At 46.0% G+C, this 22,243-nt stretch overlaps 3 protein-coding genes across 3 annotated transcripts; all 3 read right to left on the reverse strand.

Annotated features, from left to right (window-relative positions):
• Nucleotides 1-55: 55 nt before the first annotated feature.
• On the reverse strand, nt 56-3,562 carry LOC132467463 (uncharacterized). Its single transcript, XM_060064775.1, has 4 exons — nt 1,354-3,562; nt 914-1,069; nt 473-594; nt 56-385 (listed from the first exon to the last, which is right to left on the reverse strand). Exons 1-4 carry the CDS (start codon nt 1,481-1,483, stop codon nt 56-58), a joined length of 738 nt encoding a protein of 245 aa, XP_059920758.1. The 5' UTR covers nt 1,484-3,562.
• Nucleotides 3,563-7,663: 4,101 nt separating this feature from the next.
• On the reverse strand, nt 7,664-12,087 carry rnf181 (ring finger protein 181). Its single transcript, XM_060064213.1, has 6 exons — nt 12,018-12,087; nt 11,216-11,317; nt 10,988-11,121; nt 10,556-10,671; nt 10,146-10,220; nt 7,664-8,348 (listed from the first exon to the last, which is right to left on the reverse strand). Exons 2-6 carry the CDS (start codon nt 11,299-11,301, stop codon nt 8,289-8,291), a joined length of 471 nt encoding a protein of 156 aa, XP_059920196.1. The 5' UTR covers nt 11,302-11,317; nt 12,018-12,087; the 3' UTR covers nt 7,664-8,288.
• A 1,551-nt stretch (nt 12,088-13,638) lies between these two features.
• vamp5 (vesicle-associated membrane protein 5) lies at nt 13,639-18,924 on the reverse strand. The gene is made up of 3 exons (XM_060064214.1): nt 18,371-18,924; nt 16,429-16,572; nt 13,639-15,166 (listed from the first exon to the last, which is right to left on the reverse strand). The coding sequence occupies exons 1-3, from the start codon at nt 18,371-18,373 to the stop codon at nt 15,005-15,007; spliced, it is 309 nt and encodes a 102-aa protein (XP_059920197.1). The 5' UTR covers nt 18,374-18,924; the 3' UTR covers nt 13,639-15,004.
• Nucleotides 18,925-22,243: the final 3,319 nt, after the last annotated feature.

Here is a 22,243-nt window from a genome sequence, read left to right on the forward strand (position 1 = left end):
CCCCCAGACAATGTCTTAGTCAAGGTGGGGGGGGGGGGGGTCTTCGGTGAGGGTTTCAGTTCCCAATAATACATACAACCGCCAAGACGCCAAGACGCCGCCGCCGGGCCCTCCAAGACGCCGCCGCCGGGCCCTCCAAGACGCCGCCGCCGGGCCCTCCAGGCTGACCGCCGCCAGGTGGACGCCACCGCCGGGACCTCCAGGTTGGTCTCCACCACCGCCTCCAGGCCCTCCAGGTTGGACCCAACCGCCGCCTCCAGGCCCACCGACTCCAGGACCTGCAGATTACCTCCACCTCCAGGCCCGCCGTTGCCTCCAGGACCGCCGTTGCCTCCAGGACCTCGGCCGTCTCCAGGCCTTCCAGGTTGGCCGCCTCCAGGCCCTTCTGAAATGTGAGACACAAGTTCCAGTTGCACACTGGAACATTTCTCCCCTTTCATCATGGATGCACTGAAGATGAGTTTAACTTTACTGGATGAGGAGCCGCCACCTGGCCCTCCATGCCGCCCCTTCCAGGTTGGACGCTTCCAGGACCTCCAGGCCACCGCCGCCTCCAGGCTGGCCTCTGCCTCCAGGACCTCCGCCTCAGTCCTTCTGAAAGGCGAATGACGCGTTCCATTTGCACACTGCACATTTCTCCCCGTACATGATGCAGATCATCAACTCCTCCTCTGCTTTAGCTCCCACAGATCTCACTGATGCCCTACTGTGCAGTCTTGAGTGAGGTATTATTTAACCCAACAGCCAGCCACACACACCTAGCCTACATCCTGGAGCTGGTCCTAGTGGCTGAGAATGCATCTGACATTTTTCAGAACACCTCAGAGTTGCTGTGGCTGCATGTCAAAGTTTTAATTCTAAACAATTCACCAAGCCTAGAAAAAATGTGCAGCTGTGAAGTTCCGTGTCTCACCGTTCTGCATCCGTTGGGCTGCACGGCTCCCGGCCTTCCCTCCACCTGCAGCGAGCGCCTCCAGACGACCGCCACGGACCTCACGGCGAGCACCTCCCGACGACCGCCACGGACCTCCAGACGAGCACCTCCAGACGACCGCCTCCGTCACCTCTACTGAAACAAGACAAAATCCATTTAAACACTGGAGATTTTTTTCTCCTCGCTCACTCAGATGTCAATAGCTTATCTTCTCCCATTCTGTGCGTTCTTGAGAAGTGTCATTTCCTATAAACTCCCAAACCCAGCCACACATCTAATCTTCATAAGGACACTAGTCCTAAGGCTGAGAACGCTTGGCTAACAAGCCAATCACAACCAATGACTGAATTCCAGTTTTATTCTGAACCGTTTGACCACGCCAAGGAGGAGTTTATAGGATGTGCAGTTCCACGGCTCACCCGTCTGTTCCTGTAGGACTGAACGGCTCCTGGCCAACATCCACCTGCAGCTCCCAGCTCCAGACCTGCTCTGTTGAAGCCTCTGGGAGTACAATCCGCTCCTGAACAAAAACAACTGTTCATAAATCATTTGGTACTCTGCAATCCTTGGAAATATTATGAAGCATGAGCTCGAATAGAAAATGTTCAAATCCTGTATAATGATTAATTGTTGTACAAATGTGTATAGTTCTATTGATTACTTTTTTACTTCTATAAAACATTTAATGAATAGTGGGAAACTACACAAGAAAAGTAAATGGAATGCGGTTTTAACGCGGTTATATTAGTAAAGCAAATCTTACCCAAAAAGTCAATAAATGGTGACCACATTTTATCATTATTATTATTAACTATTTAGTGCTTCACTCAATTCCTATAGCAAGTGGAAACGTTACTCTCCTTCATTGGTGATGTTCATGTTCCTCGATATCTTCCAATGGACTCGTTGTGAAATCCTTCTGGATCCTCTGCGTTGAAGTGCGTTGTTCAATTACCAAGGGGCGTGTCTAAAGGGCGCGATCTAAAATGGGACGATGCTATGCTATTGGATAGGCCTCGACTAATCATAGCATTGGAACGGGTGATGCAGAAATACATATTCCTCAAAATCTTTGAGTAGTAGTCGTTCGTTCTTTTAGTGAGCACATACAGTCTTTAGTTCCCCAACTTCTATCTTTGTTGTTGAAACACCTCTACATGTTGCGTATATCCAACCTCACATTAGATAGCCTAAAGGGTTGCTATTGGTCGGTCTATTTCGTACCGGGCAGAAAACGTTATATAACGGAGGGGCGCCAGACCGCATCTTTGAAGAGCAAATTATATACGAGGTCCGTCTAGTTCCGAAGCTATTGGTGAAATACGCAAAACGAATATTGAAATGTTAATTTTGGCATTTAATTTGCATCTACATTTTGCCAGTGAAGGAGTTTAGGTTTGCCAATCCGAGGTCTAACAGGCAGTAAACATGTTCATTAAAATACAAATGCAAAGTCCACAGAACATACGCGAATAAAAACCACATTGCACCACCAGCGGTCAACAGCAGCAGCAGCAAGTGTATTGAAAGTAGAAAAGTAGTAAAGAGAAGAATAGAATTGGGAGAGTGGTGTGCAAGTCAGACACCGCATCTAACCCAGGACCACCTTGCAGATCACAAGCAGCAAACCTTCTACCAGACCAAACACATCAACAGGCCCCCAGTCAGTAGGGTCAGTCAGACAGGTTTCCACAGAAGGGCTCAGTGGGGTTATGGGTTGAGCAAAAACAGACCCCTTTCTTCCTTCCACAAGTTTCCATCGTTGATTTTTCGGACATGTGGAGTCGGACATGTTTCAAGTTATCCGTGGATTCCTGAGGGCAGTGAAGTATCTGCAGAAGGTGACGTCCAGGTCCAGCGGTCTGCCGCATTGACCACGAGATCTATAAACGAGTGGGACCGCCTCGGTTTGTAGTAGGCCTAGAACAGTTTGTGTTCAACAGCGTGGAGGTCCTCGTTTCCATCAGAGTTGCTGCAGTTCTTCCATGCTGCTTCCACAGTGAGCAGAGGACACTTCCCAGTGTGGTGGTCGGTGCTGTAGCGGTCCGCAGCGTTAGTTAGTCAGTCGATCCCATAGATAAACCACTCAACACAAACTACCACTTCCATCAGCAAATCCACATTAACCTCCAGCGGTAAAACATGTACAATAGAGGGGCGAGAACAGACGACAGGAGGAGATGGGGAGAGTGTAACATGTGTGCAGTGCTCATGAAGGAAGGAAGTTACCCGCGTTACTCACTGCGTGAGTCCCGGTGGCGGGGGTCCACGTCGGTGGCCACGATGTCCGGATTGTTCAGCCCACGCAATCCAACGCAAAATAAACGATTAACATCCGTCACGGTGGGGGCGCTTTATGAGGAGAGGCGGGGGAGACGCAGCTGAAATCAATTAAGAACTAGTGACCTCCAGAAGAACGTGATTGGTTGTGAGCGAGAAGCTCGAGACGAGACGGCAAAGGCCTGCGTATACATGATACTGATGAATAATTATGTTAGATTCTAAAAAAATTGAAATGTTTTAAAATAGGTACAATATTATAACCACGTTAATAAGGTTTGTAAGAAACCAAACCGTTGGGAAAACGGTTGAAAATGTAGCAAGTTATGGTTATTTATAAAGTACATACAGTACCACTACCAACACAATGGCCGTTTCTCAATTCGCGTACTTGTCATGGGTCAGAGCCATTCTCTGGTACTGTCGTAAAACCCGGAAGTGTTCTTGATGCGTGCTCGATCTCGCCGTTTCACCATGCGTTTCACCAGAGCCCGTCTCATATTAGACATTCTCTGGTTTCACCCATGGACATAATAAAGGATTCACCGAGCATGCATCGGAGGTGGCTCGTGTGTGCTTGCAATCGCTATAAATCCCAGGATGCATTTCGCACTCGCAGCAGTACGATGGCGGACAATATGGAGAAGACGCACAACTGTAGCTTAAGTTACTCTTAACTTATATATATATTTATATAATATAATAATAATAATAATAATATAAGATAATATATAAATATATATATATATAAAGTCGTGTGTGTATAGCTCATACACGACAGGACACGCATATCTTTTCAATTTTTATTCATTCAGAATATTTACATACTATTTGACAATGAAAGAGGCTGGGATTTTGTTTTATATCATTTGTTTATATTGTTCAGTAGTATATGCCTAAATGAGGAACAGTTAACGGACGAGCAGAGGTGGTGACGTCATCGAGTCCGCTGCTGTTCCAATTGCAGGTACGTACTCGCGTGCTCGCAAGTCTGTGCTTGAAGTACGGACTTGCCAAGTACGTGCTTGCAAGTCATCGAGTCCGTAGTACGCGTGCTAGGAATTGAGAAACGGCCAATGTTATGGGTGAGCAGCTGACTGGCAAGATGTCCGCAAGTGCGGACATTCTAGACGCCGCCGTAAGACAGCTAGTGTTCTATATATCTACACACGTAGGTGAAGGGTTTTATTTTGAAAACGTTGCGAGATACCACCCAAAGGCTGTTTAGAGTAAAGGCGCACGAAGATTTTGTGTGACGGCTGGTTTAACCGCGGATGAACGAATGGCGGCTCACTTGACCGCAGTGTCTCTCAATCCAGTGGAACGCAAACTGAGAAAGGAACGCAAAAACCCAGCATATAGCCACCACTATCCAATAGAGGGCGCAGTTACACAACAAATACATCTCCCAATACCTTAAAACGACTACATGAACAATGCAAGATTTTGGTGAAATAAAACTCACATAACCACAAAATATAAACTGAAAGGATACAAAAATATTTGTCATTCTTTAATCTGTTACATATGCATGTAACTTTAGATACAGCTGGTTGTAGTAAAGGCTGCATGGAGGGCTAACACATTTAGGCTACCTTGTTGACTAGTTGCACTACTTGACAAACAAATCAAGAAGCACAGACGTCCATGGTAAACATTAAGGTCGGGATTGAAATAAGTCTCTAGTTTACACACTGCCAGAGGCAGTTCTTTACGATACCTTTTTGAAACCAGACCGAGTCATTATTCACATGATGCTGAACCAATTAGTTCCCCAGACGCTCTTGATTTATTTGTTCCCATGCCAAGATGTCTTTCAAACAATAAACTGTATTGTTGACTGTGTTGCGGAAGGAACTCACTTCTCAATACAACTTGCTGTGGAAGCATTTGGAACAATGGGCCTAATTCACCCAGTGGCCATCTTGGATCAAAACACTAACTGGCTAGCATTTAGAGCTGAGATGGATGGCAGCTAGGTAATAAGGCATATTGCTTACAAAGATTACAGTATCCATCCATCCATAAATACATACATCCATACACTTTAACAAGACACAAGATACAATTAAGTATTTGTTGATTAATTAAAATGACTCCTATCCTGGTTGTCATTTCCTAAGGTAAATACTAAGTAATAAGTAGCAAGTAATAGTCAGACAAATTAAATAACATGTGTAGCAGTAGTTCTCTGTTAACGTTCAAAATACATTCCCAGGCTGTATAGCTGGTCGAGATTCATCATTCAACAAGGGTGTCTGTTGTTGTTCCACTCAAGGGCACCCCGACACTTGACCTTCGGTGTATCAACACATTGACCTCACCACATTCCATGTATCCTAACGGCCAGCATGTGATTCGACAGACGGCTGTGTGAGTTGTTACTGGTCAGAGACGCCTCTCTGAGTGTGTCGTAGGCCCTGGCCCGACCCATGGTGGGGGGGAAGCACCCACACGGAGTGAACGGGGGCTTATCACCCGTGACTGCAAAGGTCAAGTCTGCTAGTGCTCAGTGTTGTGGATCATGCATCACGTAGTCGAGATGACAGGGACCCCATGGTGGTCTGCAGATCAGCCACGACTCTCATATGCATACATTACGTTATGCGTTACTACGTATGAACCAGGGATGGAAATTGTGAATTGTGAATGGTGAATTGTGTCACTTCACCCGCCACCGTGTCGGGTAATACTTTCCAGTCAGGTCCGACCAAATTGACATATTTAATACATTCGTCATACGCCGCTGTACAGTTCCACAACCATTACTGTCAACATCCGGCCCCCTTCTTCTTCTACGCCTCTCTTGCTGAACTGCGACTGTCAACATCCGGGATAATATACCTGTAAAGACACACGCAATTCGGAAGAAGACGATGGGTGTGTCGAATAGACGTCGTCATCGTCTTGCCGTCCCTCCCCGTTCTGTGATTGGTTCCCCATCTCAGGCGAAAATCTGATCCATGGAATCCAGGCTGCCTCGCAGCGTGAAATGAAATCGCGCACAAGGCAGCATGGCTATAGCCAGGCTATTTCGGAGGCAGGACACATTAAGAATTCCATTAAAAAATTAACAGACGTGACGTGAATTGTCTGGCTGGCTGAAATTTGAAATATTTGGCCTGTTAAGCCCTTTGAGACTGTAATGGTGATTAAGGGCTATACAAATAAAATTGAATTGAATTGAATTGGTTCTGGAAGTGTCCATGGTAAGATTTGTGTAACCAACGAGAGAGAGGTATGATCAGTTAAGCATGACGAAGGAGAAGTGTATGGAAGTAAATCTTTGCCATCGGATTTTGAAAATAAAAAGCCATTGAATTCTGAGCACTGAATATTTATGCATTGAAATAACGTATCTGGATTTGAATTTCAACGTAATCAACGTCCCCACATTACATTTTTTGATGTTGAATTTTAACATTGAAAAATAAAGCTGAATAGGAGTTCAATTCAAATCCAGATATTATTTCAATGCATAGATATTCAGTGCTTAGAGTTCAATGGCTTTTTATTTTCAAAATCCGATGGCACAGATTTAATTGTCTTCCATAGAAGTGACTCAAACATTTAGTGGTTGAGAGGGCGTATCGGTTTCCACCATATATGTTACCACAGGAAAAAATCTGTGTGGGGGTGGGGGAATCTAGAGCTAGAAGCTAAAATACGCATGCGTAGAATCTTCCTTCTCTTATCCGTGCCGCAAACACCAAAAAGATCCTTCTATGTTCAGTAATACTATCTGTAAATATCCTGTACATTTCGTGGAAATACTCCTGTATGCTTGTTAGAGCTGCCAGAGCAGCTTGAAGGTCCGACGCATGGAAATAATCTGACATGTTTGTTTATTTCCTTGTACTGGCACATGTATGTGACGTAAACGCGTACGCGACGTGAGCAGATCTGAGCAGTGTTTTGCGTAAACGCTACGGCGGAGCGTTTTCAACTTTTCCACTCTGGAGGGTGGTTTCAGATTTATGCGTTTTCATGCCCCAAAAACGCCGTCACCGTCTAAACGAAAGGCACTTCCGATAAAATATTTTGTCGTTTTCACCCGCAAGCGTCCTCGTGTAAACGGGGCCTTAGTCAGCATTGAGATTTATCAGAATTCTCTGACACTGCAAATTAAAGCGCTACTACTAGCGAACTACTTTCAGCGTGACTGGAGAGAGCTTCCTTAAATGAACCTTTAATGCTAGATTTGCATGAACGCTTTTGTGTGAATTAGTTTGGTTCTCTTTCATGGAAGCCGGAAGTGGGAGATTCCTGGGGCTTGCCCCATGAATTCAACCCATGCACACGCTCACACGCCACACTTCGTATTTCTCACGCAGAGAAATTACCAGGATAGCGCCCACCAATTTGGGCCGCTATTTAACAGTGTTACAGGTAGGGATCAAATGCGTTTCCCGTACGTAGGGTAGGCCTGACCATGACAGAACATCAGCCTGGAGATTTATCATTTATTTCATGTCAGAAACGAAGCGCAAGAAGCTGAAAGGTGGTTACACGTGGTAGGCGTGGCGGTGGGGGTTTGCATGGTGGAGAACCCTACAGTGGACAGACATCAGTGATCACACTTTTAATATATATATCACACTTCCATTAATAGATATAGATATATGTGCACCCAATCCAATGGAGCGAGTGATGCTGATAATAAACCCAGGAAAGTATCAATATACTTCTTCATTTTCAAACGCATACAACCATATAATGCCTGAGTGGTATTCTTTCAAAAATCTTCGGGGAACAACGTAAAAATGTTTCCATATTTAGACAATATTGGTTAATAATATAGTCGTCATTAAAACTATAAAAGGGTGCGGGTGGAAGGCAGAGGAGATGATGAACGTGCCCGTTCAGTACTCAGTAGTCCGGATTGATGGGTTGGTGGTGGAATGTGCGTGCAGCCCGTATTACAGCTCGTATCTCGATGCTAAATCAGTTCATTCTTTGTTTGAAAGGAAAATTCCGTCCCGCATCCCCGGATAAGAAACACCAAACCAAAACAGAGCGGGGGGGAGGAGCGCCGGACCCACAATGCATTGCAGCACCAAGGTGTGGAGAGGTGTCATGTGTACATGGCTCCATGTAGGTCCTCAAGTCTGTGTTCCCTCTGCCGCCGCCTCGCCTGAAAGACACACAGAGTCCGGTTGGTCAGGGGCCCACACTTTACCACCAGGTCAGGGGCCCACACTTTACCACCAGGTCAGGGGCCCACACTTTACCACCAGGTTACAGAGCCCCCATTTTACCACCTGGTTAAGAGCCCCCATTTTACCACCTGGTTAAGAGCCCCCATTTTACCACCTGGTTACAGAACACCCATTTTACCACCTGATTACAGAGCCCCCATTTTACCACCTGGTTACAGAGCCCCCATTTTACCACCTGGTTACAGAGCCCCCATTTTACCATCTGGTTAAGAGCACCCATTTTACAACCAGGTTATAGAGCACCCATCTTACCACCAGGTTAAGGTTAAAGGTCCACAACTGTAGATGGAAATGGGGTTAAATTACCACACGTTTTGGATTCCTAAGCTTCTCTGTACTCCAGCTGTTTTGCACAGACCACTTTCAGTTTGTTTCTTTGTTTTGAAGCTGATCCAAAGTTTTTGATGGAGTGCTTTCAATGCATCTTCCAAGTCTTATGTAACCCTGGTGGTAAACTAGAGGACGAGTAGAGAGTAATCCGGCTGATGGGTTGGTGGTGGAATGTGTGGTTTAGGGGGGTTAAGGGTTAAAGGACCAGAACTCTCTACAACTGTAGAGAGAAACGGGGTTCAATTACCGCACGTTTGTGATTACTACGCTTCTCTGCACTCCATCTGTTTTGCACAGACCACTCTCAGTTCATTTCTTTGTTTTGAAGCTGATCCAAAGTATTTGATGGAGTGCTTGCATTTCATCTTCCGAGTCTCTTGGGAATGTTAGCCGTTGACCGTTTGACCAATGGTTGACCGCATCAACGTTAACCGATCAATCTTGTCGCTTGTCGCTTAAAAAAAAATTGGGGTCAGTGTGGCATGTGTGTTGGTTTCACTTCACACGAAAAGATGATCAGATGAGGTGACTTATTGGAAGTTGGACGTACACCGCGTCTCTAGTCCACTGTTTAATTTCTCCTCAAGTCTTTATTATTCCCGCATGCGAGCGGCGGAGAATATGATTTCTAAATTATTATGGACAGTAGACTAAATGCTATAAGACTACAGTTAGCCATCTCATTGCAAGATATTTTTGTGTGAAGAGAAAAAAAATTATCCCTCACACTCAATTTTTCCGTCTCCTCAAAACTAAACGAGCGGCGTCTCTTCGGAGCTGTCATGTTCTTAAATGAGCCGCGGCAATGTTTCAAATGAGCTCCTAACGCTGCCCTCTTCCGATTGGCCCCTGGGGAATCCCGCGCAGGGTCTTAATCAGGTCCGCGCCATCTCAGACCATTGTGGGCGTTGGAGCCCGCTCTCTACACACGGTCAACCTGCAGTAAGCATGCCTCGTGGTTCAATTCAAACACAGGTCGTGCCGCGGTTAGAGCCACTGCCTCTCGCTCGGAGAGTGAGTGTGTGTGTGTGTGTGTGTGTGTGTGTGTGTGTGTGTGTGTGTGTGTGTGTGTGTGTGTGTGTGTGTGTGTGTGTGTGTGTGTGTGTGTGTGTGTGTGTGTGTGTGTGTGTGTGTGTGTGTGTGTGTGTGTGTGAGAGTCGGAGGCAGGACGGGAGAGAGATAAGCAGAGTTACGAAATAGCAGGCGACTGGCACGGCTCAAAATGGCTGTTATTTCAAATAGCACATTTTAATCTGGTCGGTTAACCGGAATGAGGCTCGGTGGTCGGTCAAGAATATTTTACATTTTTCGCCATCCCGTTTCAAAACACCACAACGCCGACAAAGAACAATTTCAGAGCAAACTAAACCAGGACGACCTACCTTGTCCTTCTTGAACTCTTCGTACTCCGGGTTGTCTGTGGGCAGCTCCAGACGACACAGCGGACACGAGTTGGTCTGGGATCGGAAACACCAGACTCCAAAACGTGAAAATTGGCAATAGCACATACACACACAGCAGTGGCGGAGATGAGGTCATAGAGGTGATGATGAGGTAGTGGTTGTGGAGGTAATGAGGTCATTATGACGTTTTAGAGGTCAAGATGATGTTTAAGAAGTCATGAGGAGGTCTTTAAGGTCGCAAGGATGAGGTTGTTAAGGTCGTGAGGATGATGGCAGGGTGACATTGGAGAGGTCATGATGAGGTTCTGAAGGTCGTAAGAATGAGGTCGTGAGGATGATGTCATGAGGATGAGGGTATGGTGTGACGGGGATGAAGAGGAGGAGCTCACCTTCCCCAGCCAGGGCAGGATGCAGCCCGAGTGGAAGTAGTGTTTGCAGGGCATCTGTCGCACCGCCTCTTGTTCCTCAAACTCCAGCAGACACACAGGACATTTCAGACCTCTGTCTGTCAGAACGTCAACACAGCCAGGCTCAATCACTCAGAACGCAGGAGGTTCACACTCAGCTCCCCTTTCTTCAGCAGGCCATCGATGTCCAACCATCCTGACAATCTCTACCCTTCAAATGATTCTGTGATCCTATTCATTTTATCATTAAACTGTAAGAGGTTAAAACGATGAGGCTTGTGTATAAGAGCACTTTCTATAATCACCAGCAAGAGTCAATCTGTCCTCCCCCCCACTCATACAGTAGATGTATAGAAATATATGAGCAGGTCGTTGGTTAGCAGGTCAGGGGGGCTGCAGCGCTGCAGGGCTCACCTGCTTGCTCGGGGGAGACGACCACCACACACAGGGTCCGGACCGCGGCGGCGGCGGCCGGGGGGGGCAGCCGCTGGTCCCAGTCCGACAGGTCGAAGGCGTCCGAGTCGATGTCCAGGCCCTGCATCAGAGACCTGGGCGGGAGGGTCAGACAGGCGTTTGAGGAGGACGTTGGGTGTCATTCTTTTAACAAGGGGGATGTGATGGGTTCACGTCATCTGTCGTCACCTGGCCAGCTCCAGGAGGGCATTCTGACGGTACTGCTCCTCTGGGTTGGTGGGTTCACAGTCGTGCTCGTCAAAGTAGGACGCCATCGTCCTCGCGCCAATCCTACAAGAATCGAGCATTATGATGAGTGAATTATGGTCTGAAGATACATGGTATACAAGTATTCTAAGGTTTGAAGATACAAGCATTATGAATGAGTACATGGTATATAAGTATACTAAGGTTTGGAGATACTAGCATTAGGAATAAGTACACGGTATACAAGTATACTAAGGTTTGGAGATACACGCATTATGAATGAGTACAAGGTATATAAGTATACTAAGGTTTGAAAATAAAATAATTATAGATAGATATATGTTTATGTATATAAAGTATAATAATTTTTGAAGACACTCATTAAAAATAAATATATGTTGTGAAAGTATACTTATATTTGAAGACATAAACACTATAAATAGGGGTATCAAAGAAAGAAAACCTGACAACACTTTTAGTCGGCCTAAAAACGGTATTGAACGAGACAGCCTATTATGACACCACTTGGGATGTAATTAGGCAGTAGTTATTAATATAATATTCGTTTATACAATTGATAAAAACATTGGATTGAAAACAGCCAAATGAAGCTAAAGGATAACAGAGGCTGTGGATATCCACCGACAGGCGCGGACTCGGTTCATTAAAACATAAATTAGGTTTAGTAACGATTCATAAGGAAGAGAGGTCGTTAGACCACGAAGTACGACGAATATCAGAGGATTGGTTCGTAAACCGGGCAAACTAAACGGTTGACACTTACCCTAGCTTAGCAATGCTAACCCACGTCACGCTTCCGGGTATGACGTTTAGGACCACATGACCACTAAAGTCACTGAAGTCATACGTTGCATTTCTAGAATTATTTTAACATTTCTACTTTGTTTCTTTGTTTTATTGTTGACGTTTTTTTGTCTTCAAACATCAGTTTACTTATATAAATGTACTTATTTAGAATTATTTTAACATTTCTACTTGTTTTCTTTGTTTTATTTTGGAGGTTTTTTATTCTTATTCAAAACGGTCTCTTTATTTTATCCTGTGACATCCTAATCCTCCACATGGCCTCAATCAAGTAGGAATCTCATTTTATCAGATCCTTCAAGAGAATCCAGGAATGAAAACGGCTAGTGAGCAGAGGGAGAGGTTGGTTCATTCTCGTTTAGCTTTGATTCGTAGTTTAAAACCAGGAAGGTCAAACGTTTAGTATTTTACAACAAGCCAAATAAACTAAATTCATTGCTTCTGACTACTTGCCTATGTTTGTAGTGGATGATTAACTGGGCTGTCAAACCACAAACTCAACAGACATAACCCTTATTGTAAATACTGTGATGCCTACGTAAGTCATTTGAAGGAAGGAACACATACATGTTTATTGTGTAAACAGCTTCTTCCTAGCAGCACTGTGAACGACACTGAATAATTCAGTAGAGATATTCAGGGTGCAAAGTGGTGCATTGCGCTCTCTCTCCAGCAGGCGGCGCTATATAGATCCCTAACTAAAGCATTAGTTAGTGTAGTACAGTATGCTAACTAATGCTTTATTTGAATCTATACATATATTTAAATAGATAGCCTGCACTATAATTAACCATTGCTGGTACCACTCATGCTACTTATTTGAACATATTTTTATTTTTACTATCTTATTTAGTTGATCTTGTATTGTTGCTGCTATGTGTCTGTTGAGGAACCAAGCCTCGGAATTTTACTCTTGTGTACTTTCACAATAAGACGTAAGAATAATAATTCTGATTCTGATTTAATACATGATAAAAACGTAGAGAGTGACGTGTATGTTGCTATAGCAGTAGGTGGTGAATTTTGAAAAGGCTGTTTGGTGGGAAACTCCTTGTCGTTCGATGATGTAAGGATGAGATCTTTAGCCATCGGTAATTGGGTTACGCTCCGCCTGCTCTCCAAGTCCAGCACGGAGAGACAACGCCTGAATACAGACAGCGGCACCAGGGACCGACCCTGAATGGGGTCGTTGGGTTTGGAATGGATTGTACCTCATACTGGATTACTAATATCTAAATGTAGTCTATGGCTGTATGATGATAATACTAATAATATAATACTAATATATAATGATATTATACAATAACAGATGAGAAGATTTAAACAATCAAGACCCTGAATGGGGTCGTTGGGTTTGGTATGGATTGTAGTGTGTCTCCTACTGGATTACTAATATCGAAATGTAGTCTATTGCTGTATGATGATAATACTAATAATATAATACTAATATATAATACAATAACAGATGAGAAGAATAAACCGAAAGAAAAGGATGAGAAAGAAGTGGATTTCCCCTTACAGGGTTCATAGAAAGTCTGGGGGAAGTACACATTTTGACAAAGCCGACAGATACAGAAAAATTGAACATACATTTTTTCTATCTATATATATTTATTTATTCAACTGTGGGCTATGAGATATTTATACATTCAGAGATCAAAAACCAAAACAATCAAAACACCGCTGAGAATAGAAGCCAGACTAAATTAAACACAAAAGTGTCTCTGTGTTTGGAGCTCAGTTGGCTGTTTGCGCTGCAGCGAAGTTTGTACACAAAACTCAAATCAACAGAGCTCTCACAACTCTCAAATCAACAGAGCTCTTACAACTCTCACCTCAACAGAGCCCCCAACTCTCACATGAACTCTACCATCATCAGAGCTCTCTTTTTCTTTAAGGACTTCACGTCAAAGACACGCTACATTCTGAAAGTAATGCAAATGACATCACGGCAAGTTGAGATCAGTACTATAGCGCTAAAAGAAAGGAAAGAGGAAGGGTTATTTGTTGTAACTGATTCTCCATCAGTTATTAAGGAGTTAGCTTATTCTCCAACCACAATACCTGACTGGGTGAAGAGCCTGGTTTAATTTCAACAAAAACAAAACCAAGTGAAACTGGTCTATTCCTTTACTTCCTTCCTCATTCACCTCAATAAAAAAAAACAATACTTCATACTTCTCCCTTATTTGTTTCACTTTCTATGTTGCAACATTCGAGTGAAGGATATCCAAAATAAAGACTGAAATTTGAGTATAGTTAAGCCTAAACCAAAAAATGTCATGTAATTGAGCAACAATGTCTACTAGGATTGGATTGTATGGAGATGACTATTTTACAAGACAGGTGTTACAATTTGTAGTACATGTTCCCCTAGAACACAGGTTTTTACTCGGTGACGTGGTGGTCAGTGAAGCATCTCTCCTCCAGAACTCTAGGGAATAATGTCTTTTACCAGTTCTCTTTAAGCCGAAGCAGCTGATGGTACCATATTAAAAAACAAACACACTTAAAAGTACATACAATGATTAGGAGAGTCTTCAAAGGCGCTGTAGGTAAGATCTTAAAACTCATTTGAGTGTAATTAGTTGGAAATGCCTTCGCCATCGATCCGCTGTTAGTGAGTCAAATGCTCTGTGAGAAGATCTGCTCTGGTTGGACCTGCCTCTGTATGAGAGCGTTTTTATTTTAAATCGAGCATGCTCATTCCTCACCAATCAGAGCCTGTCTCCTGATTGGTTCTCTCTCTCTCCTTCCTATTCTCAAATCTTACCTACAACAGCTTTGAAGGCCTTTTTTTTCACAACCCTCAAACCAAAGAATGAATCTGAACGAGCAGCTTCAACACCAAAACATCGTCTTGGTCCGAGGTCTCAGCCTTGCCGCTCACCGGAACTTCCTCAGGGAAGGGAACTCTTTCCTGTTAGCATCGGGTTAGCATCGAAGCTACTCCCCTCCGTTGGTGGACCTGACGATGTAGTATATGATGATGCCTATGACGATGAGCAGGGCAGCCACCCCCACCCCCACCAGCACCATCTTCGTCCTCATGTTCTCCCAGCGCTTCTTCTGCTTCACCTTCTGGGTGGTCTTCTCGAAACTTTTACTCTGCAAGGAGAACAATATATATTTAATATTTCATACAGAGTCATTTAGCCATCGCTCCCTGTACAGTCGATTGCGATGCTTGTCGTTAAGGAGCCAGTCGGAGTTTGGTTAGTTATTTAGTTAGTTTAATTAAAGTACACAGATTGAAATGACAGATTAGGAGTGCAAAGGGAAACTCTACCAGCGGGAATCGAGAACCAATCCAACTGTGAAGCGCTGTGGCTCTGAGGCCAATTAAAGGCTGTCTGAGGCCCAGCTCTGAGGCCAATTAAAGGCTGTCTGAGGCCCAGCTCTGAGGCTGGTTTAAGGCTGTCTGAGGCCCAGCTCTGAGGCTCTGTGGCTGGTCTCAGGCTGTCTGAGGCCCAGCTCTGAGGCTGGTCTCAGGCTGTCTAAGGCCCAGCTCTGAGGCTGGTCTCAGGCTGTCTAAGGCCCAGCTCTGAGGCTGGTCTCAGGCTGTCTAAGGCCCAGCTCTGAGGCTGGTCTCAGGCTGTCTAAGGCCCAGCTCTGAGGCTGGTCTCAGGCTGTCTAAGGCCCAGCTCTGAGGCTGGTCTCAGGCTGTCTAAGGCCCAGCTCTGAGGCTCTTAGGCAGCCTCTCAATGCCCTCGTTTCCCTTCCTCTTTGTTGCCCTGGTTCACACGGCTCATTCACAGCAGGCCTCTCAGCCCGCGGTGATGTAACAGGCTGAGGAGGGCATTGTGGGACCGGTGGTCCCGGTCCTCTGACCCCCCCCCCCCCCCCCGACAGAGAGCAGGACCCCCGGCATGTCCTGGACCTCTGCGGCCCCCAGCCATCCTCAGCACACACAGGAGGAAATACCTTTCTAAAAATACCCTCATAAAACACAATCAGGATGTCAATTGTACATTTGTGTTTCCTCCCCCGCTCCACCTCACAGGGTACTTTAAGACGTCCAGATAACCTCTGGCTGCTTCCCTCCACCACACGACCAGCGTACCTCCATGTACCCAGATATATATATATATATATATATATATGTGACCTGGACCTCCTGACCTCTGACCTCCTGACCTTCGACCTCCTATCAGCCCCAGCGTGTGTCTCACTCTGAGGGACTAAACCGCTACAGCTACGTGGTCTCACCCTCTAACTAATGCAACTAATACCTCAACTAACCATCCCGAACCATTTCTAACCATCTCTAACGTAATGCCTAAACTAACCGTCCCTTACCTAAACTAACTCCTCTCCCCCTGGGGAGACCGGGGTGTTCACACGCTGCTGTGCGACCCTTGACCTCTCACCTTGGCCAGCATGTCCTCGGCCCGGTCGTCCAGGTCCTCCAGTTTGTCGGCCCTCTCGTCGGCCTTCTTCAGGTTGTCCATCATGATGCCCTTCACCTCCGACACCTCCTCCTCCGCCCACTGCAGACGACTCTTACCGTTCATCTACCCCGAGGAGGGGGAGGGCGAGGGGGAGGGGGGGAGGAGGGGGAGGGCGAGGGGGAGGGGGGGAGGAGGGGGAGGAGGAGGAGGAGGAGGAGGGGGACGAGGAGGAGGAGGAGGAGGAGAGGAGGAGGTGGAGGAGAGAGAGGAGGAGGAGGAGAGGAGGAGAGAGAGGAGGAGGAGGAGGAGGAGGAGGAGGAGGAGGGGGAGGAGGAGGAGGAGGAGGAGGAGGAGGAGGAGGAGGAGGAGGAGAGGAGGAGGTGGAGGAGGAGGAGAGAGAGGAGGAGGAGGAGGAGGAGGAGGAGAGGAGGAGGGGATGAGGTGGTGGAGGAGGATGGGGAGGAGGAGGAGGAGGAGGAGGGGGAGGAGGAGGAGGAGGGGATGAGGATGAGGAGGAGGAGGAGGAGGGGGAGGGGGAGGGGAGGAGGGGGAGGAGGAGGGGGAGGGGGAGGAAGAGGAGGAGGAGGGGATGAGGTGGTGGAGGAGGAGGATGGGGAGGAGGAGGAGGAGGGAGTTACTTACAAGTGAGAGTGAGAACAAGCAAAGCTTGTAATTACTAATTGGAGTAGCTCCCAAACATGTGGACCACTAGACAGAGCAGAGTAGCTATGCACATTGTAATAGTCTGTAAGTAGTTCTAATATTAATCTGATTATAAACTAGATTCTTTGGTGTGTGTGGAAGGCAAGGCGAGAATTGAAACTGAAAGCGAAAACTGAGGGCGAAATCAGGTCATTCAGGAATTGAATGAGTGTGTGTTTGTGTAGGTGTGAATGTGTGTGTGTGTGTGTGTGTGTGACAGGAGAGGAAGTGGTCTCTATGGCAACGGTGCTATAGTGTCTTAACCGCTCTCAGGAAGCTAAAGGGAGGCGGTCTATAGTGTATGTGTGTGTGTGTGTATGTGTGTGTGTGTATGTGTGTCCTGTGTTTCCTTCAGCATTCAGCAGTGTTTCCACCACGCACACACCGCTGCAAGGCTGTAATAACACCTTCAGTGCAGTATGCTGATGCAGACGCGTTTCTTGGGAAAATTCATTAAATTGAGTCAACTTCACTCAAAGACTCTCAAAGACAAATGTCTTCGTTGGATGGGTTGACACACTTCTATTCTAATGGAATCAGTTCAACCAACCTTCCTGGGTGTGAGGTATGGTGTTAGTTATCAAACAGGAACTCCTTTACCCATCTCCTTCCTCTTCCCTCCCTCCCTGCTTCCTTCTTTCCTTCCCTTCTCCCTCCCTCCCCCCTCCCTTCATTCCTCCCTCCCTCCCTCCACCCTTCCTTCCTTCATTCCTCCCTCCCTCCCTCCCTCTCTCCCTCCTTCCCTCCCTCCGTCCTTCTTTGCTTCATTCCTCCTTCCCTCCCTCCTTCCTTGGTTTATTTCTCCCTCCCTTCCTAGTCCTTCCTTCATTTCTCCCTCACTCACTCCCTCCCTCCCTCCTCGCTAGGTGGAGCTGGCATTTTGAGGGTATTTAAATTTATATTTAATTTATTCAGCGTAAAGAAACCCAGGACATATCCACAACTTTGTTTTTTCAGAGTTGTTCTATATGTGTACAACAAAGACAAGTGTAAGCAACTATTTTAAGTATATATTCCGACCATGGTCAGTCTGTTATTGTGCATTAGTGACCACATAAGGAGCTAATACGTGATTATTAACCCAGTCCCCAGGTTGGTGGACTTCGTCCGGGTCCGATTCAGTCTGACCCCGAGAGGATCTTCCTACTCTGAACCTTCACCCAACATGATCGTTAAAAAGGTGAACATTAAAAACATAAACATTAACATTACTACTCACCATGTTGAAGTCACGACCAGTTCCTGTCCAGCATGTCACGGAATACCCGCACGCATTTGGAGTTCCACTCACTGAACAACCTGTTGTTGCAGATCGCTGTTCAACCCCGGTTTATTCTAACCCCAGATCACTGTTCAACCAGGACTATTCTAACTCAAGATCACTGTTCAACCCCGAACTATTCTAACCCCAGATCATCGTTCAACCCCGGACTATTCTAACCCCAGATCACTGTTCAACCCCGGTCTGTTCTAACCCCAGATCACTGTGCAACCTCGGTCTATTCTAACTCCAGCGAGACGGATACGCCTTAAATCCGATGGGAAAGTGTTTCAGCTTGTTTTGTGATCTTACATCCGATGTAAGATCAGTTCTGTGGTCTGAACTCCGATGGTAAAGTGTTGCTGAATCCTGGGGTTCCGACTCGACCCTTTCTCTGTCGTGGTCGTCTCTCTGCTACTTTCACTTCCCTGCAGGCGACGCGACTGGTGCAACGGCCACGCCCACAGTCCGTACCCGGAGGCCCCCCGCGTCGCCCGGCTGACGTCGCGATACCTACCTAATGACAGCCGGGAGCCAAGCTCAGGTGCAGGCAGTAGGTGTGTGCTAAAACACCTTGTCCGATAAAAACGTTATCTCTAGTCTAAATGCAATGATTTTCCAGCGGTTTGCAAACAAACGTTTCCATTGTGCTTCTCCCTGTGAGTCATAATCATTTCAATGCGGATGGCTTCTCTAATAAGAACCAGTTGCTCCACATCACGTCCTAACGCATTGGGCTCCACAAAAAAGGTCCCTTAACGCAGGGTTTAACAAGGGTAGGTACTACATAATAAACCATATAATAACGGCAACTGGTTCCCTAGAGAGAGAGAGTTATTGTCTTACTCAATCCGTGTGAATGTGTGTATGTACGTCTGTTCATGTGTGTCTGTGTGCATGTGTGTGTGTGTCCGTATGTGTGTGCGTGTATGCGTCCATGCGCGTGAGTGCGTGTGTTTGTGTGTGCGTGTGTGTGCATGCGTGAGTATATCTGCGTGCATGCGTGTGTTCGTGTGTGCATGCGTGAGTGTGTGTGCGTGCGTGTGTGCTTGTGTGTGTGAGTGACACTTGGAGTGCGAAGCACCACTGCAAACACGTCCATGTTTACTGAGCAGGGTTCTCTGCCAGCCCCCAGAGCGTCTCACGGATATCACCGCCTGCCCGTCCCTGACCTCCGGGGAAAGAAGTTCATTATAGTTTTCAGTTTGATTTATAACACAATATCTATATGTGTCCAGGTCCTGATCCAAACCATGAAGACCAGGTCCTGATACTATGAAGACCAGGTCCTGATACCATGAAGACCAGGTCCTGATACTATGAAGACCAGGTCCTGATACCATGAAGACCAGGTCCTGATACCATGAAGACCAGGTCCTGATACCATGAAGATCAGGTCCTGATACCATGAAGACCAGGTCCTGATACCATGAAGACCAGGTCCTGATACCATGAAGACCAGGTCCTGATACCATGAGGACCAGGTCCTGATACCATGAAGACCAGGTCCTGATACCATGAAGACCAGGTCCTGATACCATGAAGGCCAGGTCCTGATACTATGAAGACCAGGTCCTGATACCATGAAGACCAGGTCCTGATACCATGAAGACCAGGTCCTGATACCATGAAGACCAGGTCCTGATACTATGACGACCAGGTCCTGATACTATGAAGACCAGGTCCTGATACTATGAAGACCAGGTCCTGATACCATGAAGACCAGGTCCTGATACCATGAAGACCAGGTCCTGATACTATGAAGACCAGGTCCTGATACTATGACGACCAGGTCCTGATACTATGAAGACCAGGTCCTGATACTATGAAGACCAGGTCCTGATACCATGAAGACCAGGTCCTGATACCATGAAGACCAGGTCCTGATACTATGACGACCAGGTCCTGATACTATGACGACCAGGTCCTGATACTATGACGACCAGGTCCTGATACTATGACGACCAGGTCCTGATACCATTAAGACCAGGTCCTGATACTATGAAGACCAGGTCCTGCTGCAGCTATAACTGTCATCAACTGTCAACTGTCGACCATTAAAAGTAGAGAATCTTTCCAGGATGGATTTCCCCGTGGGAATGGTGCGTTTTATCCTTGTGAAACCTTCTGGTTCAGCTATGGAGGTCTGGGGTCTGAAGGCCCCCTCTGCCCGGCTGATGGTGTCTCTTTAAACGGATGCGCTGGATGAAGTCAGAGAGTAATCATAGTTGCAAATGAGGTCCCACAAGAGAATGCTCCTACGGTCAGCGCTGGGGCCAAGGAGCAACAATGGCCCGCCTGAGGCCCGCCGGACAAAGACCCCACAGTCACCCCCCGTCCTCCCACCCCAGACCCCTCCGTACGACCCATACATCGTCAGACCCCCATGACTCCACATCTGAGTCACTTTGGGGATGTTTGTGTGTGTTTGTAGTGTGTAGTGTGTGTAGTGTGTGTAGTGTGTGTGTGGGTGGTGAGTATCTGTCTGTCTGTCTGTCTGACTGTTCATGTGTGTGGGTTTTTGGTAGTGAGTCTGTGTGTGTGTGTGTGTGTGTGTGTGTGTGTGTGTGTGTGTGTGTGCGTTTGTATGTGTGTGTTGGTATGTGTATGTGTGTTTGTGTGTTGCCATTGTCCCGACCAGGACTCAGATAATGGGAATGCGATTCCAACACAATGACAGTGTTTTCGCGGTGGATACTGCGTGCTGTGTCACACGCTGTTGACTAAACAGTGATGATTGCAGAGGCTAATGCTAATGCTAATGTTGAGTCAACAGCACCAGGGCGAGAGAGAGCCGCTCTCCACGTGACCGAGTGGCCCCGGGTCCCCCCTCCACCATCTGCAGTCTGTTTGGTGGCCCCAGCTGAAGTGTCCCCAAAAGGAGAAGAAGAAAACAGCAGGTGTGTCAACACAGTGGAACCGATTGAATGTTGAAATGTCTTCAGATGTGGAAAATAAAGTTACATGTTGCAAAGGTTACATAATAAATGTTATTGTACTGTATTGGGCGTTTTTGAGATGCATGCTTTGGTTAATATGTATTCACCAAACTAAAGGGTTGTTAATTCATAAACAAATTAACAAAATAACAAGAATAATCTTTTCAGACAACATTGAAACCATAAATTTACTGACAACAATAAGTCTAAAACAATTAGTTAAAGACGAAAGAAGGGAAAGTACACGAACCAATGTCATTTGGACGACGGTGAGTGTGTCATGTCATTATCCATCGACCAGAGCGACAGGTGAAATGTCCTCTGTCTCCATCTGGTGGCACATACGTCAAAGCGCGAGAAATGCCTGCCAGTCAGAATACGCATCCGAGTACATTAACATGAACCTTTCGACACACATCGATACAAACACACATTTATATAACAAGCTGTTTTACTGCAGTACTTATCAAGCGACTGCAAGGGTACAGGCTGTGTAACACTCTACCTGTTTAGTTAGTAACTTATCAAACGCCGTCATCAGATTTATGGATTGCATGGTTCCTATGCAGGTATGGGTTAATGTAGCTCAAAGCAGAACTCCAGTACTAGTACCAGTATAATATACGTATATGTAATATTAAAAACACAAGTAACATCAATAAAATGGAAGATTAGCAGGGCACCTAAATACATTGAACAAGTGTTTGAGAAAAAGCATGTTCGGTGTGTGTGCGTCATTCAAAGTAACCGAATCACGGATGGTTTTAGGATTATTTTAATAGTTCTCTCTACATTAACTCACATACTTCTTCATTGGTCCAGGTTGATTTAAAAGATAAAAAAGAAAAGAAAAGAAAGGTCATTTTGCAAAAGATTAATGTCGGCCGTTCAT

This window comes from Gadus macrocephalus, chromosome 11 (assembly GCF_031168955.1).
Source record: "Gadus macrocephalus chromosome 11, ASM3116895v1".
Lineage (NCBI taxonomy): Eukaryota > Metazoa > Chordata > Actinopteri > Gadiformes > Gadidae > Gadus > Gadus macrocephalus.

Bases quoted from the DNA above. Each gene is read 5' to 3' on its own strand.
- LOC132467463 (XM_060064775.1), bottom strand. From the start codon at position 1,483: ATGATTTATGAACAGTTGTTTTTGTTCAGGAGCGGATTGTACTCCCAG. The intron at 1,070-1,353 runs GTGAGCCGTGGA...GTCTTGTTTCAG, and splicing joins AGTCCTACAGGAACAGACGG to TAGAGGTGACGGAGGCGGTC. The intron at 595-913 runs GTGAGACACGGA...TTCGCCTTTCAG, and splicing joins AGCCCAACGGATGCAGAACG to AAGGACTGAGGCGGAGGTCC.
- rnf181 (XM_060064213.1), bottom strand. From the start codon at position 11,301: ATGGCGTCCTACTTTGACGAGCACGACTGTGAACCCACCAACCCAGAG. The intron at 11,122-11,215 runs GTGACGACAGAT...CCTCCCGCCCAG, and splicing joins GCCCTCCTGGAGCTGGCCAG to GTCTCTGATGCAGGGCCTGG. The intron at 8,349-10,145 runs GTAGGTCGTCCT...TGTGTCTTTCAG, and splicing joins AAGAGTTCAAGAAGGACAAG to GCGAGGCGGCGGCAGAGGGA.
- vamp5 (XM_060064214.1), bottom strand. The intron at 15,167-16,428 runs GTGAGAGGTCAA...TTCTCCTTGCAG, and splicing joins CCGAGGACATGCTGGCCAAG to AGTAAAAGTTTCGAGAAGAC.